Source organism: Lycium barbarum, chromosome 1, assembly GCF_019175385.1.
Source record: "Lycium barbarum isolate Lr01 chromosome 1, ASM1917538v2, whole genome shotgun sequence".
Classification (NCBI taxonomy): domain Eukaryota; kingdom Viridiplantae; phylum Streptophyta; class Magnoliopsida; order Solanales; family Solanaceae; genus Lycium; species Lycium barbarum.
The window spans coordinates 3,252,321-3,270,191 of record NC_083337.1 but is presented as its reverse complement, the minus strand read 5'-3'; the positions used below and the strand labels follow the sequence as shown (position 1 = coordinate 3,270,191).

The 17,871-nt window shown below is 34.9% G+C and overlaps 1 protein-coding gene across 1 annotated transcript; it reads right to left on the bottom strand.

Annotated features, from left to right (window-relative positions):
• Nucleotides 1-12,841: 12,841 nt before the first annotated feature.
• Nucleotides 12,842-17,630, bottom strand: LOC132629175 (protein trichome birefringence-like 42). The gene is made up of 5 exons (XM_060344904.1): nt 17,227-17,630; nt 15,836-16,007; nt 14,332-14,507; nt 14,083-14,241; nt 12,842-13,198 (listed from the first exon to the last, which is right to left on the bottom strand). The coding sequence occupies exons 1-5, from the start codon at nt 17,490-17,492 to the stop codon at nt 12,907-12,909; spliced, it is 1,065 nt and encodes a 354-aa protein (XP_060200887.1). The 5' UTR covers nt 17,493-17,630; the 3' UTR covers nt 12,842-12,906.
• Nucleotides 17,631-17,871: the final 241 nt, after the last annotated feature.

The following is a 17,871-nucleotide window of genomic DNA, read 5'->3' as shown; positions in this document are numbered from 1 at the left end:
CTACAGAGCCCATCTTTTGGTACAGTCTGTCACTGCTATCTGGATATGTACTTTGTTCAGGGTATGACGGGGCCCTGTCCCGTCTTATGATTATGATATGTTCTGTAGAGGTCTGTGGATACACCTGTGTGGGTTCTGTACATATGTTTGGGATGTTTTGTTTTCTGATAGCCTTATCGGCTTCTGTGTGCCAAGTCTGCTCTTCTGCTAAATTCTGTAGCATCCACTAATGTTATTATTATATTATTATTCTGATAATATGCTAATTTGGGTATCGGGTACGTATAGGTGCCCAGCTAGGGCATTTGGTCGCGGCCCACGGGGTTGGGTCGTGACAATAGTAGTCACATTTTTTTACCACAAAAACGTGAGAAACATTTGTACCAAATTTGTATCTTTGTGGCTGCTACCAATGTGAAAAACATTGGCTGCTACCATGTGAAATGTATGGTCAAAGGAAGAAGAAAAAATAATTTGAATAATATTAAAATGTTCAAAAGACACTTACAATCCCCCACTCATTTTAATATTAATCTAAGATAGTTTATCAGCTGAAGGTAGATTAATATGCATAATGAAGGTGTGCTCTGCATTGAACCTCCACTTAGTAAAACAATAATCTTTACTCCAGAGCCGTAGTGGTCTCAGACTTGAACTATGACTGCTTTAGGGAAATAAAGAATTACTGCTTACACATAATAATCAAGGTGTTGACATGAGCTTTAATAGCCAGCACATTACGGCCTTGTGCTATTCCGATTTTCATGAGTGCTTTTGAGAACGAGCCCAATTCTCATAGAAAGCGGCCTACTTCCACACTCACATAGGTGAAATCTGTCAAGAGTGCTTCTGTAACTTAACACCCCACTCATATGAGCTACAGAGTTTCACTAAGAGTTTATAAACTCAACCTCCACAAATTGTTACAGAATAATGCACTTACACCATAGGGAGGGAATAAATAAAATAGTGCATTTTTCTCAACAAGTCATCATATGATTCGTTTTTCCCATTAAACCTGGTTATAGGATCTCTAGTCCCCAGGTTGGGTTTCCTCATATACGACTTATGAATTTATGGGCTTCAATCCCATCCCCCTCGATTTTCTCCAGACCTTTTCTCTTGCCAAGGCCTTGGTTAGTGGATCTGCAAGATTATCACAAGATTTAACATAATCAACATTAATTGTACCACTTGTCAAATATGATCTCACAGTACTGTGTTTTCTCCTTATAGATCTGGATTTACCGTTATAATAACGGTTTTGAACTCTACCAATTGCAGCGGTACTATCACAATGAATTAAAATAGGAGGAATTGGTTTTTCAAAATAAGGAATTTGAAATAATAAATCTCTTAACCAATTCGCTTCTTCACTAGCTGAAGCTAAAGCTATTAGTTCAGCCTCCATGGTAGAACTAGCAATAATAGTTTGCTTTTTTGATTTCCAACAAATAGCACCACCTGCCAATGTAAAGATATAACCAGTGGTAGAACAGGAATCACCAGATAAAGTGTTCCAATCTGCATCAGTAAAGCCTTCAAGTACAGCAGGATATTTTTTATAAAATAAGCCATAGGTTTTTGTGTCAACTAAATATTTCATAACTCTTGTTATGGCATGCCAATGTTCACTACCTGGCTTGCTTGTAAACCTGCTAAGTACTCCAACTGCATACGCAATATCAGGCCTAGTGCAATCAGTCACATATCTTAAACTTCCAATTAAGCTAGCATATTCCTTTTGATTTATCACATCATTGTCACTTTGAACATGAAACAAGCGAACACTTGAATCAAAAGGAGTTATAACATGTTTGCAATCAAGAAAGTTATATTTTTTCAATATTTTCTCAACATAATGTGACTAGTCAAGGAATATTCCATCACATGTTTTAGTAATTTTTATTCCAAAAATTAAATTTGCCTCACCAAGATCTTTCATGTCAAAATGGCTTCTAAGAATATTTTTAGTTTCACCAATACCATTCATGTTAGATCCAAAGATCAATAAATCATCAACATAGAGGCAAACAATAACATGTGAATTATTCCAAGACTTGTGATAGATGCACTTATCACATTCGTTTGTTTTAAAACCATTTTCAATCATGCAGGAATCAAATTTCTCATGCCATTGCTTTGGTGCCTGTTTCAAGTCATATAGGGATTTAGTAAGTTTACATACTTTGCTTTCTTGGCCTGCTTCAATAAAACCTTCGGGTTGTTCCATGTAAATTTCCTCATTTAGGTCCCCATTTAAAAAAGCAGTTTTTACATCCATTTGGTGAATGTGAAAATCAAAAATTGCAGCAATAGCAATTAGAAGCCTTATGGATGTAATTCTAGTTACCGGAGAAAAAGTATAAAAATATTCTAGGCCTTCTAGTTGTTTAAAACCTTTAGCAACTAGTCTAGCCTTATATTTATCAACAGAGCCATCCGGTTTTAACTTTTTTCTAAGGACCCATTTACACCCAATTGTTTTACAACCCGATGGTAAATCAACTAACTTCCAAGTTTTATTGAAAATAAGTGATTCCATTTCATCATTTACAGCCTCTTTCCAAAAAATAGCATCATGTGAAGATAAAGCTTCTTGTAAATTGAGAGGGTCATTTCCAACGTTAAAACATAAAAATCAGGACCAAAATCTTTTTCTACTCTAGCTCTTTTACTTCTTCTTAACTCAAAATCATCACTTTCTTTATTTTTCAAAACAGAAGTAGAAGAGCTAGGTAGTGACAAAATATTTTCATTAGTCCTATGACCCCCACTATTTTTAGAATCAAATGGAAATTTATTTTCATGAAAAATAGCATCTCCTGATTCTATTATTATATTATCTTCAAGACTAAAAAAATCTATAGGTTGTACTATTTGAAGCATAACCAAGAAAAGCATAAGTAGTAACTTTTTTACCCAATTTACTTATTTTGGGATCCATTAGCCTTACATAAGCTAGACAACCCCAAACTCTTAGATATCTCAAATTTGGCTTGTGATCTCTCCACAACTCAAATGGTGTTAATTTAGTTTTTTATGAGGCACACGATTCAACACATAACAAGCAGTTAAAATAGCTTCACCCCAAAAATTTAAAGGTGCACTAGACTCAATAAGCATGGCATTTGTCAACTCACCCCCTTGCTTCTTCCTCCATGCGGATTCGCATAATCAACGTCTCAAGAGAGGTTTCCTTTTGTTTGTGGCGCATAGTTTTTTGAAATTCCTTCCATGAAGGTGGAAGTTTATCTATTATGCCACAAACAATAAGATTATCTCCAATTTTTATATCCTCGGACCTGAGTTCTCCAATGATCATTATAAAATCTTGGGCTTGGTCTACCACTGATTTGTTGTCCACCATTTGGAAACGAAAAAATCTACTAGCAGCATATTTTTTCGCTCCAGCCTCCTCGGTATCATATTTACTCTGCAACGCTTTCCAAATTTTCTTTGCAGTAGAGTAAGTTCTATCATAAAAATTATCTGATAGACAATTAAGTAAATAATACCGACACTTGTATGAATCTTCATCGTACTGTTCAGTTTTTTCTTGAAGAGAAATAAGTTCTTTATCATTCATGGAAGCGTTGTCTATTTTATTTGGATTCTACTCAGTTAACACATAAGAAACATTGAGAAAGCTTAAGTAAAAAAGTACTTTACCCTTCCATCTCTTAAAATGAGTATCGTTGAACCAAAATGGCTTGTTAAGATCTCCTACTTTGACATCCGCCGATTTTTCAATTGTAGCCATTTGAATCTCCTTAAAATTGTAGGGGATATTACAATGAAATAACAATTATAATTGAAAGATAAAAATTTCTTCGGCTGAAGCGCGGATATCTCGCTCTCTTTAAGGAGATTCAAGCCCACTGAAGCAAATTTACCGGTCCAGCAGTAATCTTTCTGACTTGTCCCCTCCAGGATACAACAGCCCGATCACGTCGTATAACTCAACAAACTCTGGACAAGATGTTGAGTCCAAAGCTCCACCAAAAGAGAACACCTTCCTTCAACTAATAAACTCTTTTATTTTCTACTTTCCTCACTTTTTATGAATTCTCCAAAGGATATATATTTTCCTCTCTACACTCACAAGTTAAGGATTGAACTTATTTTTTTTCTTCAATATATCAATTGGTGGATAATAATTCATCCTTATATAATGGATGAAAAGGTATAGTAGTCACATTTTTTACCACAAAAACGTGAGAAACATTTGTACCAAATTTGTATCTTTGTGGCTGCTACCAATGTGAAAAACATTGGCTGCTACTATGTGAAATGTATGGTCAAAGGAAGAAGAAAAAATACTTTGAATAATATTAAAATGTTAAAAAGACACTTACAAGTTCTCCTTTTTTTTTACATGTCAACTCAAAGCTTGTAAACTTCAGCTTTTGAATGTAGGGAGGAAGGGAGGGAGGGGACAACCCTTTTTTTTTTAGTTTCAGAAATTGGTATTAGAGATGGAGGGGACAACTTCAGTCAACTAGAGGTCTCAAAATTTGATTAGCCTTTGGTTATCATATTTAATCTATATATATTTTTGTGTGATGTGTGAGATTAAACATTAATTCCTTCTGTTAAGAGTTTTATGTGGTCTCTCATTTGTCATGGATTTAGAGCTAAAAGTAATTAGACACACCAGTAAAAAAACCGAGAAAGCAATAAGGGACAAGTTGATTGCAGTAGCTGGTATGATAGCAACAAAAGAACTTTGTCTTCATGAGTGCACATATGTCCTCACAGTTTTCGATTTTGTCAACCTTTGGAACACGACTTCAAATGTATTGGTGGAATTTAAGCAGATTACATATAAAATTCCTAAAACAACTTAGGTTGGATACAATCATTACAATGTTAACTTTTTATGAATAGCAATATAGATCACAGCCATTCAAAAGTTCTCTTTTTTTTACATGTCAACTCAAAGCTTGTAAACTTCAGCTTTTGAATGTAGGGAGAAAGGGGACAACCCTTTTTTTTTTTTTTTTTAGTTTCAGAAATTGTTGGTGATATTGTAATGAAATTACAATTACAATTGAAAAATAAAAATGAAGAAATAAAATTTTTTTAGGCTGATGCGCGGATATCTCGCTCTCTTTAAGGAGATTCAAGCCCACTGCAGCAAATCTACCGGTCCAGCAGTAATCTTTCTGACTTGTCCCCTCCAGGATACAACAGCCCGATCACGTCGTATAACTCAACAAACTCTGAACAAGATGTTGAGTCCAAAGCTCCACAAAAAAAAAACACCTTCCTTCATTTAATAAACTCTTTTATTTTTACTTTCATCACTTTTTATGAATTCTCCAAAGGATATATATTTTCCTCTCTACACCCACAAGTTAAGGATTGAACTTTTTTTTTTTTTTTTATTCTTGTTATTCTCTTTGAATTGGTGAATAATAGCATCGTTTTATAATGGATGAAAGGTATGGTATAGTGGTCACATTTTATACACTTTATACCACAGAAATATGAGAAAACAATACCAAACTTTGTCTCTTTGTGGCTGCTTAAACGTGAAAGACATGGCTGCCATGGTCTCACATTTTATACCACAAAAGAATGTGAAAGACATGGTCAAAGACACTTTAACATATCAATTTCAATGATATTAAAATGCTCAAAACACTTACAATCCCCCACTCATTTTAATATTAATATAAGAGAGCTTATCAGTTGAAGGTAGACTAGTATGCATAATGAAGGTGTGCTCTGCATTGAACCTCCACTTAGTAAAACAATAATCTTTACTCCAGAGCCGTAGTGGTCTCAGACTTGAACTATGACTGCTTAAGGGAAATAAAGAATTACTGCTTACACATAATAATCAAGGTGTTGACATGAGCTTTAATAGCCAGCACATTACGGCCTTATGCTATCCCGGTTTTCGTGAGTGCTTTTGTAACTTCCACACTCACATAGGTGAAACCTGTCAAGAGTGCTTCTGTAACTTAACACCCCACTCATACGAGCTACAGAGTTTCACTAAGAGTTTATAAACTCAACCTCCACAAATTGTTACAGAATAATGCACTTACACCATAGGGAGGGAATAAATAAAATAGTGCATTTTTCTCAACAAGTCATCATATGATTCGTTTTTCCCATTAAACCTGGTTATAGGATCTCTAGTCCCCAGGTTGGGTTTCCTCATATACGACTCATGAATTTATGGGCTTCAATCCCATCCCCCTCGATGTGCTCCATACCTTTTCTCTTGCCAAGGCCTTGGTTAGTGGATCTGCAAGATTATCACAAGATTTAACATAATCAACATTAAATGTACCACTTGTCAAATATGATCTCACAGTACTGTGTTTTCTCCTTATAGGTCTGGATTTACCGTTATAATAACGGTTTTGAACTCTACCAATTGCAGCGGTGCTATCACAATGAATTAAAATAGGAGGAATTGATTTTTCAAAATAAGGAATTTGAAATAATAAATCTCTTAACCAATTCGCTTCTTCACTAGCTGAAGCTAAAGCTATTAGTTCAGCCTCCATGGTAGAGTTAGCAATAATAGTTTGCTTTTTTGATTTCCAACAAATAGCACCACCTGCCAACGTAAAAATATAACCAGTGGTCGAACAGGAATCACCAGATAAAGTGTTCCAATCTGCATCAGTAAAGCCTTCAAGTACAGCAGGATATTTTTTATAAAACAAGCCATAGGTTTTTGTACCAACTAAATATTTCATAACTCTCGTTATGGCATGCCAATGTTCACTACCTGGCTTGCTTGTAAACCTGCTAAGTACTCCAACTGCATACGCAATATCAGGCCTAGTGTAATCAGTCACATATCTTAAACTTCCAATTAAGCTAGCATATTCCTTTTGATTTATCACATCATTGTCATTTTGAACAGGAAACAAGTGAACACTTGAATCAAAAGGAGTTATAACATGCTTGCAATCAAGAAAGTTATATTTTTTCAAGATTTTCTCAACATAATGTGACTGGTCAATGAATATTCCATCACATGTTTTAGTAATTTTTATTCCAAGAATTAAATTTGTCTCACCAAGATCTTTCATGTCAAAATGGCTTCTAAGAATATTTTTAGTTTCACCAATACCATTCATGTTAGAGCCAAAGATCAATAAATCATCAACATAGAGGCAAACAATAACATGTGAATTATTCCAAGACTTGTGATAGATGCACTTATCACATTCGTTTGTTTTAAAACCATTTTCAATCATGCAGGAATCAAATTTCTCATGTCATTGCTTTGGTGCCTGTTTCAAGACATATAGGGATTTAGTAAGTTTACACACTTTGCTTTCTTGGCCTGCTTCAATAAAACCTTCGGGTTGTTCCATGTAAATTTCCTCATTTAGGTCCCCATTTTAAAAAGCAGTTTTTACATCCATTTGGTGAATGTGCAAATCAAAAATTGCAGCAATAGCAATTAGAAGCCTTATGGATGTAATTCTAGTTACCGGAGAAAAAATATAAAAAAATTCTAGGCCTTCTAGTTGTTTAAAACCTTTAGCAACTAGTCTAGCCTTATATTTATCAACAGAGCCATCCGGTTTTAACTTTTTTCTAAGGACCCATTTACACCCAATTGTTTTACAACCCGGTGGTAAATCAACTAACTTCCAAGTTTTATTGAAAATAAGTGATTCCATTTCATCATTTACAGCCTCTTTCCAAAAAATAGCATCATGTGAAGATAAAGCTTCTTGTAAATTGAGAGGGTCATTTCCAACGTTAAAACATAAAAATCAGGACCAAAATCTTTTTCTACTCTAGCTCTTTTACTTCTTCTTAACTCAAAATCATCACTTTCTTTATTTTTCAAAACAGAAGTAGAAGAGCTAGGTAGTGACAAAATATTTTCATTAGTCCTATGACCCCCACTATTTTTAGAATCAAATGGAAATTTATTTTCATGAAAAATAGCATCTCCTGATTCTATTATTATATTATCTTCAAGACTAAAAAAATCTATAGGTTGTACTATTTGAAGCATAACCAAGAAAAGCATAAGTAGTAACTTTTTTACCCAATTTACTTATTTTGGGATCCATTAGCCTTACATAAGCTAGACAACCCCAAACTCTTAGATATCTCAAATTTGGCTTGTGATCTCTCCACAACTCAAATGGTGTTAATTTAGTTTTTTATGAGGCACACGATTCAACACATAACAAGCAGTTAAAATAGTTTCACCCCAAAAATTTAAAGGTGCACTAGACTCAATATGCATGACATTTATCAACTCAACCAAAGTTCTATTTTTTCTCTCCGCTACACCATTAGATGCAGGAGAGTAAGGTGGAGTAGTTTCATGAATTATTCCCAACGATCTAATAAAAGAATTAAACTCATTAGACTCATATTCACGGCCTCTATCACTTCTAATTCTTTTTATTTTTCTACCAAACTGATTGTCAACTTCATGAAGATAAATTTTAAAATTTTCAAAAGCATCACTTTTATTTTTCATCAAGAGAACATATGTGTACTTGGAAAAATCAACAATAAAAGTAATAAAGTATCTATTTCCTCCACGAGTTAAAATTCCTCCAAGTTCACAAATATCAGTATGAATGAACTCTAATAATTCAGTTTTTCTTTCAACTTGGAAATGAGGCCTTTTTGTGATTTTGGCTTTACTACAAGCCTCACATTTTTCAAAATCCTTTTTAATCATTGGGATTAATCCTAATCTACTCATGATTCCCACATAACGATTATTAATATGACACAAACGAGCATGCCAAAAATTAGTGGAAGAAAGCATGTAAACAGAATTAGTAACTTTATTCATCTCAACATTCAACTTAAACATCCCATCACAGGCATATCCTTTTCCCACAAAAATACCTTTTTTCACTATTACATATTGATCAGACTTAATAATTTGTTTGAAGCCTGCTTTATTAAGAAGAAAACTAGACATCAAATTTTTCCTCATGGAAGGAGTAAAAAGTACATCTTTTAAAGTTAACATCCTTCCTGAGGTAAAGCTCAACTCGACATCTCCCTTTCCAAGCACTTGAGTAGTGTGAGAATCACCAAGCATGATGGTTTTGGGCTCCTCAAATGGAGTGTACACTTTGAACCAATCTTTGTCATAGCAGACATGACGGTTTGCACCAGAATCAGCCCACCATCCATCAACATTTTCAACCATATTTATGTCTGTTATCACCGCCACAAGTGGCTCTTCGGTAACGTTTGCCTGAGGTGTAGGACCACGTTTTCAAAACTTGCAAAATCGAGCAATATGCCCACTCTTGCCACAGACAAAGCATGGTCCTCCATTTTGTGCTTGGTTGTTACCACCATTATTTTTCTTGGGAGGTCTACCATTATTTTTCTTGAATATTTTCTTCATAGGCTTCATAGAGGTATTTTTGTTAGCATTAGGAGAAACATTATTTGAAGTAATTAAATTTACCTTATTTGTGACGGGTTGTAAGTTGCTCTCTTCCGTTTGCAAAAGTGCATCTTGCCCCCTTGCTTCTTCCTCCATGCGGATTCGCATAATCAACGTCTCAAGAGAGGTTTCCTTTTGTTTGTGGCGCATAGTTTTTTGCAATTCCTTCCATGAAGGTGGAAGTTTATCTATTATGCCACAAACAATAGGATTATCTCCAATTTTTATCTCCTCGGACCTGAGCTCTCCAACGATCATTACAAAATCTTGGGCTTGGTCTACCACTGATTTGTTGTCCACCATTTGGAAACGAAAAAATCTACTAGCAGCTATTTTTTCGCTCCAGCCTCCTCGGTATCATATTTACTCTGCAACGCTTTCCAAATTTTCTTTGCAGTAGAGTAAGTTCTATCATAAAAATTATCTGATAGACAATTAAGTAAATAATACCGACACTTGTATGAATCTTCATCGTACTGTTCAGTTTTTTCTTGAAGAGAAATAAGTTCTTCATCATTCATAGAAGCGTTGTCTATTTTATTTGGATTCTTCTCAGTTAACACATAAGAAACATTGAGAAAGCTTAAGTAGAAAAGTACTTTACCCTTCCATCTCTTAAAATGAGTACCGTTGAACCGAAATGGCTTGTTAAGATTTCCTACTTTGACATCCGCCGATTTTTCAATTGTAGCCATTTGAATCTCCTTAAAATTGTTAGTGATATTGCAATGAAATTACAATTACAATTGAAAAATAAAAATTTCTTAGGCTGAGGCGCGGATATCTCGCTCTCTTTAAGGAGATTCAAGCCCACTGCAGCAAATCTACCGGTCCAGTAATAATCTTTCTGACTGTCCCCTCCAGGATACAACAGCCCGATCACGTCGTATAACTCAACAAACTCTGGACAAGATGTTGAGTCCAAAGCTCCACAAAAAAAAAAAAAAAAAAAAAAAAAAACACCTTCCTTCAACTAATAAACTCGTTTATTTTTACTTTCCTCACTTTTTATGAATTCTCCAAAGGATATATATTTTCCTCTCTACACCCACAAGTTAAGGATTGAACTTATTATTTTTTTATTATTCTTGTTATTCTCTTTGAATTGGTGAATAATATCATCCTTTTATAATGGATGAAAGGTATGGTATAGTGGTCACATTTTATACACTTTATACCACAAAAACATGAGAAAACAATACCAAACTTTGTCTCTTTGTGGCTGCTTAAACGTGAAAGACATGGCTGTCATGGTCTCACATTTTATACCACAAAAAAATGTAAAAGACATGTTCAAAGACCTGGAAAGAATATGAAAGACATGGAAAAAATGTGAAAGATATGGTCAAAGACACTTTAACATATCAATTTCAATGATATTAAAATGCTCAAAACACTTACAGAAATTGGTATCAGAGAGGGAGGGGACAACTTCAGTCAACTAGAGGTCTCAAAATTTGATTAGCCTTTGGTTATCATCTTTAATCTATATATATTTTTGTGTGATGTGTGAGATTAAACATTAATTCCTTCTGTTAAGAGTTTTATGTGGTCTCTCATTTGTCATGAATTTAGAGCTAAAAGTAATTAGACACACCAGTAAAAAATCGAGAAAGCAATAAGGGACAAGTTGATTGCATGCAGTAGCCGGTATAATAGCAACAAAAGAACTTTGTCTTCATGAGTGCACATATGTCCTCACAGTTTTCGATTTTGTCAACCTTTGGAACACGACTTCAAATGTATTGGTGGAATTTAAGCAGAATACATATAAAATTCCTAAAACAACTTAGGTTGGATACAATCATTACAATGTTAACTTTTAAGTTGAATTTCGAAGTTCATTATGTCAATATAAGAAAAGTAAAAAATACATTGTTTCTTTAACATTCTTTTTAGCTAGAAACATGATCAACGAGAAACAAACATCTCAACAAGATGCAAGCCATCAAATGCTGGAGCGAAAGCCAGCACGCTGTTCTTGCTAATAAAATCATCCATCACAAAGTACACGATTCATGGTATAAGCATCCTCTTAAGGTCATCTCCTCATTTAGAGAATTTGGAGATATATGGGTAAAATACTGTTATGATATGTTTTTCTATCGATTTATTGTTTCAAGATACTTCGTCCCCGTTCTTCCACATTTTGTTTACATTGAGTTGGAGTAATTGTGTTTCATAATCATAAGGTTTATCCTTTAATGTAATTGGTTCCTCAATAAATTAATGGCCTAAGGCCAATTTTTAATAAAATGTCTATATATGTGTTTTTTTTCATACTTAGAGTGTATAGTGTAGTGTTCTTAAAAACAATAAAGTTTTTAATTTTATATAATAATAATACAATTCGTTGGATGTTGTTATATAAAATTTTATTTTGCTAATTTGAAGATGTGAGTAGTTTAATTCAAAGTTTTCTACGATAAAAGTAGGCAGTTTTTTTATACATATTTTTTATTTTTTTATTTTCTACAAACTACAATATTGTCTAAGCGAATAAATCATAAAATTGATGATTAATTTAAAAAGTTGGGGCCTCAAATTTTAGGGGCCTACATCAAAGGCTTCACTAGCCTCTCCCTTGAGCCGCCCCTGGGGTGGTCTTTAAATTTTGCCCCTCAAATTGCCCGGAAAAGAACACAAATGGCCATCCGGCCCAAACTATTGACAACCAGATGGCCCAAGAAGCTTAAAAGACATTTTTAGCCTTTTTAAAATAATTTCATCTCCTAGCCTTTTTTTCAACTAATTTCAGTATATGTGTAGAAACTGTGTCATTGTAGTAAAGAAAATGTATCATATGTATATAGAAAATGTATCATTGTTGTATAATTTGAATTTAATAAATGTATAATCCACATATACTTACTAAATTCACATGTTATACAATTATTATACATGTTTTGGGATATTTCTTGAAGACTTAACCAACATTTACTTACTAATTATACACATATTATACATGTTTTGAGATATTTTTTGAAGGCTCAATGTGAATTTTTTTTCGTTGACCTTTAGTGGCGACTTTTAGTCGCCATAAAAAGTCTGATCTTTTTCATAGTGAATGGGCTGCTGAGCTAAAGTTTGACAATAGTTTTTGACCGAACGGTCAACTGGCAGCATTAAGCCCAAACAAATTTCTAATAGCCATGTAGTGTCCTTTTCCCAAAGTTTTAACCAACTGAATAATGCCAGAGATGTAATAGGACATTATTTGAGTGAATTGCTATGTATCGGACAAAAGTCACGGGCTTTACACTTACGCTGAATTAAATAGAAAGAACCAAAGTTCTCAATGTTAACGGAATGCGGTCTTTTAGGGTCGCTTGGCAAGATGTATTAGAGAAAATAATACATACAGTATTAATTATACAGTCTATTTTGTGTTATTCTGTGTATAACTTATACGGGGAAGCCACCTAGCCATCAAGTTTCATTTATATATGAAATTGAGATTCGTGGTTAAATACACCATCTTTGGAAAATCATTTCTGGAGCAAGATTGTGTACAATAGCTCATTCCAAGCATCTGGAACACCAGCTACACACCAGTGGCTGCAATCGGTTGGGCCACTGGCGATTCTCGAGGGGTGTCCGTCTTTTCGTAGTTGCGTAAGCAGTGTTATATCAAGTAAAGTGACAGGCTTTGTCATATTACTTAGGACACTCTTAACCACTGCCTCTCCTGGATATCTTTCACCTGGATAAGTTGATCCCTCTATTGGCTTTGTTTGTCCACCGCAATCTTGCACCTTTGGTTCATTCCAATCGTTGCCACTGAAAAGAGAAATAGAACCAAGTTGAAGGAAATGGTAACAAAATTTTACAGGACAAATCATATATTAAATGGAGACCTGCAAGAAAATGTGATTGATATGGTTCATTGAGACGAATGTGTTGTGTTGTTTCGTTCGCGTACTAGTATGGTTGGATTTCAATGGATAGCCCGTGCATGAAGCATCTTGTGTTCACGCATGCTCCGAGGAAGGGCCATACATTCTAGAAAAAGAAAGTTACTGGGTTCTTGATAAATTCTTATATATATTAAGTGGATTTCTTAGCACAAATATAAGATATGTACCAAAATTACTGGGTTCTGCCGAACCTATAACCGGAAATGCTAGCTCTGCCCCTGAACCCAAGGGAATGTAATATAGGCAGTCTACCCTGATACAAGCATCGGTGGCTGATTCTACGACTCGAGACAACTTTACTGTTGCTCTAAGGCTTATGTTGAGATTATAATGCAAAAGTTATTTATGCGGTAAATAATAATGAAGAGATTGTTATACGGTGATTAATGATGGAGGGATTAATATACGAGTATTAATAATAAAGGGTTTGTTATGTTAGGAATTACTTTAAGAGCACTTTTAATTTGTCTTTAAATAGTCTAATCCTCGTATTGCTGATAATACGCCTATACTTATTTCATATTTTATCCTTCATAATTAAATTAAGATATAAGTCTCGCATGACTAGTTAATGCGGATATTATTTTGTACCGCCAACCCACCACTGCATTAGTCATGCACGGAGAACATTTTTTTCTTATGCAACCAACTAAACATTGCATTAGTTATGAGGTATTCTAATACAATCAACCAAATAGCCCCTAAATGTTTAGGGGAGGAAAGAAGAAAAGATATCTAAGAACTTACCGATAATGAACAGCAGAAATTCCTTGGAAGAACACTTTAGTCACAGCAGGATCAATGTTGGAATCAATCCAATTAGCCCAAGTAGTCAAAGCAATTCTGTATGCTTCCATATGGTCCATATCCTTGTAGAGTTTGTCACCAGCTTGAAAATAATCCCATCTGCAACAAACTCACGAAAATATAATGTTTTTCTTGTAATTCGAAAGAGTGAAGTCTGGTTTCTATTAAGTTAGTGAAGAAGAAGCGCACGTTTGTAGACGTCCAGTGTGTATCCACCAATGGTAGCTGTTGAAGATTAAGAAATCAACTCCTTTCCACTGTTCAGTCCTGCTGAGAGAGTCGAGCTTGAGAACTCGTCCTGCTTCCTCGACCACTAGGTCAACGAGAAATCCGTTTTTCAAGAATGTGACTGTGAACTCAAACTCCTTCAGAAGCAAAAAAAAGGGAAGAAATCAAGGAGCATCAGAAAGCAACGCAGAATACATATAGAAGTTAATAGAAGTTTCAGAACAAGAAGATTCTACATAGATTTTTAGTGTTCATCAAATCCCTCACTAATCCATGTTTGCTCAAATCTTCCAAAAATGCATTAGTTTCAGAGCATCCGACACACAATGATGGTGTTTTCGGAGAATCCGTGCAACATAGAGACAATAATAGGATGTGATGTTAGCAGGGCAATTCCTGAATCTTCTTCAAGTATCCAGAAGTTGATGCTTCTTTATGATAATGGAAGCTTCTAGTGTAGTTTTAAAAAAAATCAACATTGATGCGTCTTTGTGTCAGACAGAAAATTCATTGTTGGCTAAGTATTCAAAGAACGACTGCAGTTTAACCTTTTAACACTAACCACAACAATTATGTAGGAAAATTTGCTAAATCAAGTAACTTTTTTCAGTTACATCAAAGGGGTAAGGTCCGGATACATCCTACCATCCCCAGACCCCACTTATGGAATTAAGTTGGGTATGTTGTTGTTGTTGTACATCGAAGGAGTAAGGGCTCTTGTTAGACATTCATAATACACACAGGTTTGCACATTATACTGAGTGTAGATGAATGACTTGTTCGAATGTGGCCAGTATTAATTGGTCCAAAGCCTGGAAGAATTCCAGCAATTAGCCTCTCAGCAGGATCAAAGAACGTTTACTAATATGTTACGCTAGTATTCTTGAAAATGAAGTCGGATCATATTCAATCATACTAATGTAGTAAATTAGTACTACTTGTTTTCGGAAGCTTTAATTCCTCGTGAGGCGAAAGGAGGCAAACAACTTTTGCAAGTAACAGGAACTTTTGACTCTTACTGTAATCAAAAGGTTAAAGGCCCCTATTGAAGATAGGTCACCAAATATGGCCTAGAGTTTCGCCTTTTCAAGCGCTAGTCACGCAAGCGCGACCAGGCCCAACTGAGTGGCTTTGATGACTCAAGGTTTGTATTAAGGAAAGGATAGTGCTGAGAAGAAGAGGCAGCCCTCAGCCTGATCGTTGGAGCACTTTTACCAAGTCTACCAAATAGAAGATGATAGAGAGGCAACGATTAAGTGGGTTAAGAACCATGAGGTCTCAGGTTCAAATCCAGCGGAGACAACACACTAGGTGATTTCTTTCTATCTGTCCCCGCCTTGGTACCCAGTACCTGTGCTTGTGGGAGGTAGCAGGTACACTCTGAAATTAGTGAAGTTTGGGCGCAGGCTGGCTCGGACACCGCGGTTATTCAAAAAAAAGAGGGGCAACGATTAAGTAGACATACCGGGAATGAGAGAACGGAACGGTTTCTTGTTTGGTCAAATGTGTAATTAGAATTCGGAACTGCAGCATGAAGCATGCATGTTAGTGATTGCCACTGGTTACTGCTCAAGGAATCCCCCACAAACATGAAGTTTTTGCCCCTGAAGTTTTTCAGGAGATCTTCACCATCGAACCTACGCCAAAATCCACAAAAAATCATCTTAACAATATATTGTAGTCACCTATTGTGAAGCTTGAAATCAAATTGTTATATCATACAATCGCGGAATCAACGTACTATAAGTATATTGACTAATATCTGATGCAACTCACATGTTCTGCATTTATAGGATAACTGTAACCATTTTTTTTTTAGGGTAACATGGAAACTATTTCAAAAAATCAAATATTGCAGCATCCATACATTGAGGAATTTTAAAGGTGTGAGAGGTCTAAAGCAATAGACCACAAATCTAATGGTTTACATATAATTTTGAAGCAGAAAGAAATTCTTATTTTTTCTGTATAAATAACAACTACTATTACTAAGCCTAATCCGGACCAAGTTGGGTCGACTCTATGAATCCTCATATATTGACCATGTCGCTCTATGTAGCTTATTTCGGTCTAATATCTTACAAAATAAAACTAAAGCACTAAAAAATTTCTATATTTTCTATAAATTTCACTGGACCAAAAGATTCCTAGAAAATATAGGACTTTTTCTTTATAAAAATAATCTTAGAAAATTATAAGGGAGGAGGCATTTACTATATGTTTATGTGACAAAGCATAATCTATTCCAATTCCCACTAGAGGTAAAAACACTGTGTGATTTATTTCCATCTGGTCAAGTCTTGGTCAGCATTATCTAGTATTTATGCTAGTGGGAGGTAGCATTTTTTTTGTGCGGATTGCCCTTCATTTGGGGTGGTCTTTAATTTTTGCCCTTCAAAATAGGCAGAATTTGAAATTCTTTCCATGCAAATTCTGTCTTAAGGAGAGTTTTGAACTCTGCCTTGCGAATTCTTTTAAAATTTTTGACTGAGCGGGGGTTCGAACGCGAAATCGAGGGATTTTTAGTGAAGGACAAAAGTTAAAGACCACCAATTTGAGGGGCAAAAATTAACGATCACCCCAGCGAAGGGCAATCCTGCAAATTGCCCGGGAGGTGGCAGTTAACCCATAGAAATAGCCTATTTGTGCGCAAGCTGGCCTAAACACCACGATAATTAAAAAAAAAATATATATATATATATATTTTTACTTGTCATGCTTATCTTATGCACGCCCCTTAAAAAAAACATTAACTAAAATAATAATTTAACTAAATTCAAAACTCATAAACTCAAAATCGAGCTTGGCCTCTGCAAGCACGTAATTTAATAGGAGAAGAGAACCCATTTTTGTTACCTGGGCAGATCACAATCATTTGGCTGCCATCTATATTTGAGGTAAAGTTGATCTGTTCTTCCATTTTTGAGACAATTGAGACCTTGGTCTATAAAAGGACACTCCAAAGAATCATAAAGTGGATAAGAATCATCAAAAACCCAACTTCCTTGAAATAAATTACAGCTCTGTGATACTTCAACTGAATGTGATGTTCTTGATAGGAGGAGAACAACAAGAATTTTATTAATGTAGCTTAGACAAGAAATTCTTGTTTTAGCAGACATGTTTGTGAAACAAGAACTCAAAAGCAAACAAACGGAGACCTCAAAAAATGGCAAAAAAGAAAAATGTACTAGTAACTACTGTTTGATTTTATAATAAATGTGTGTCTGTATATTTTGGTGAGGTTATTTAGGTAGCTGTTACTTTCTCAGTGCTATAATTAATTAGTGTACTTTGGATGACAGTCTAAAGGGCACTTAGTAAAGTAATGACTAATGACCAACTGAAAAAAGCCAGAGTTGTAATGGGGACATAAACGTTCTTTGAGTGAATTGCTATGTATCGGACAAAAGTCACGTGCTTTACACTTTCGCTGAATTAAAGTAAATTGAAAGAACCAAGACATTCTCAATATTAACGAAACACAATCCTTTATTTTTT

What these genes read in the sequence shown, in the direction of transcription:
- LOC132629175 (XM_060344904.1), bottom strand. Translation starts at nt 17,492, where the DNA reads ATGTCTGCTAAAACAAGAATTTCTTGTCTAAGCTACATTAATAAAATT. An exon ending in CACACTGGACGTCTACAAAC is followed by an intron (nt 14,242 to 14,331) that starts GTGCGCTTCTTC and finishes AGTTTGTTGCAG; the next exon opens with ATGGGATTATTTTCAAGCTG. An exon ending in ATTTCTGCTGTTCATTATCG is followed by an intron (nt 13,199 to 14,082) that starts GTAAGTTCTTAG and finishes TTCTCTTTTCAG; the next exon opens with TGGCAACGATTGGAATGAAC.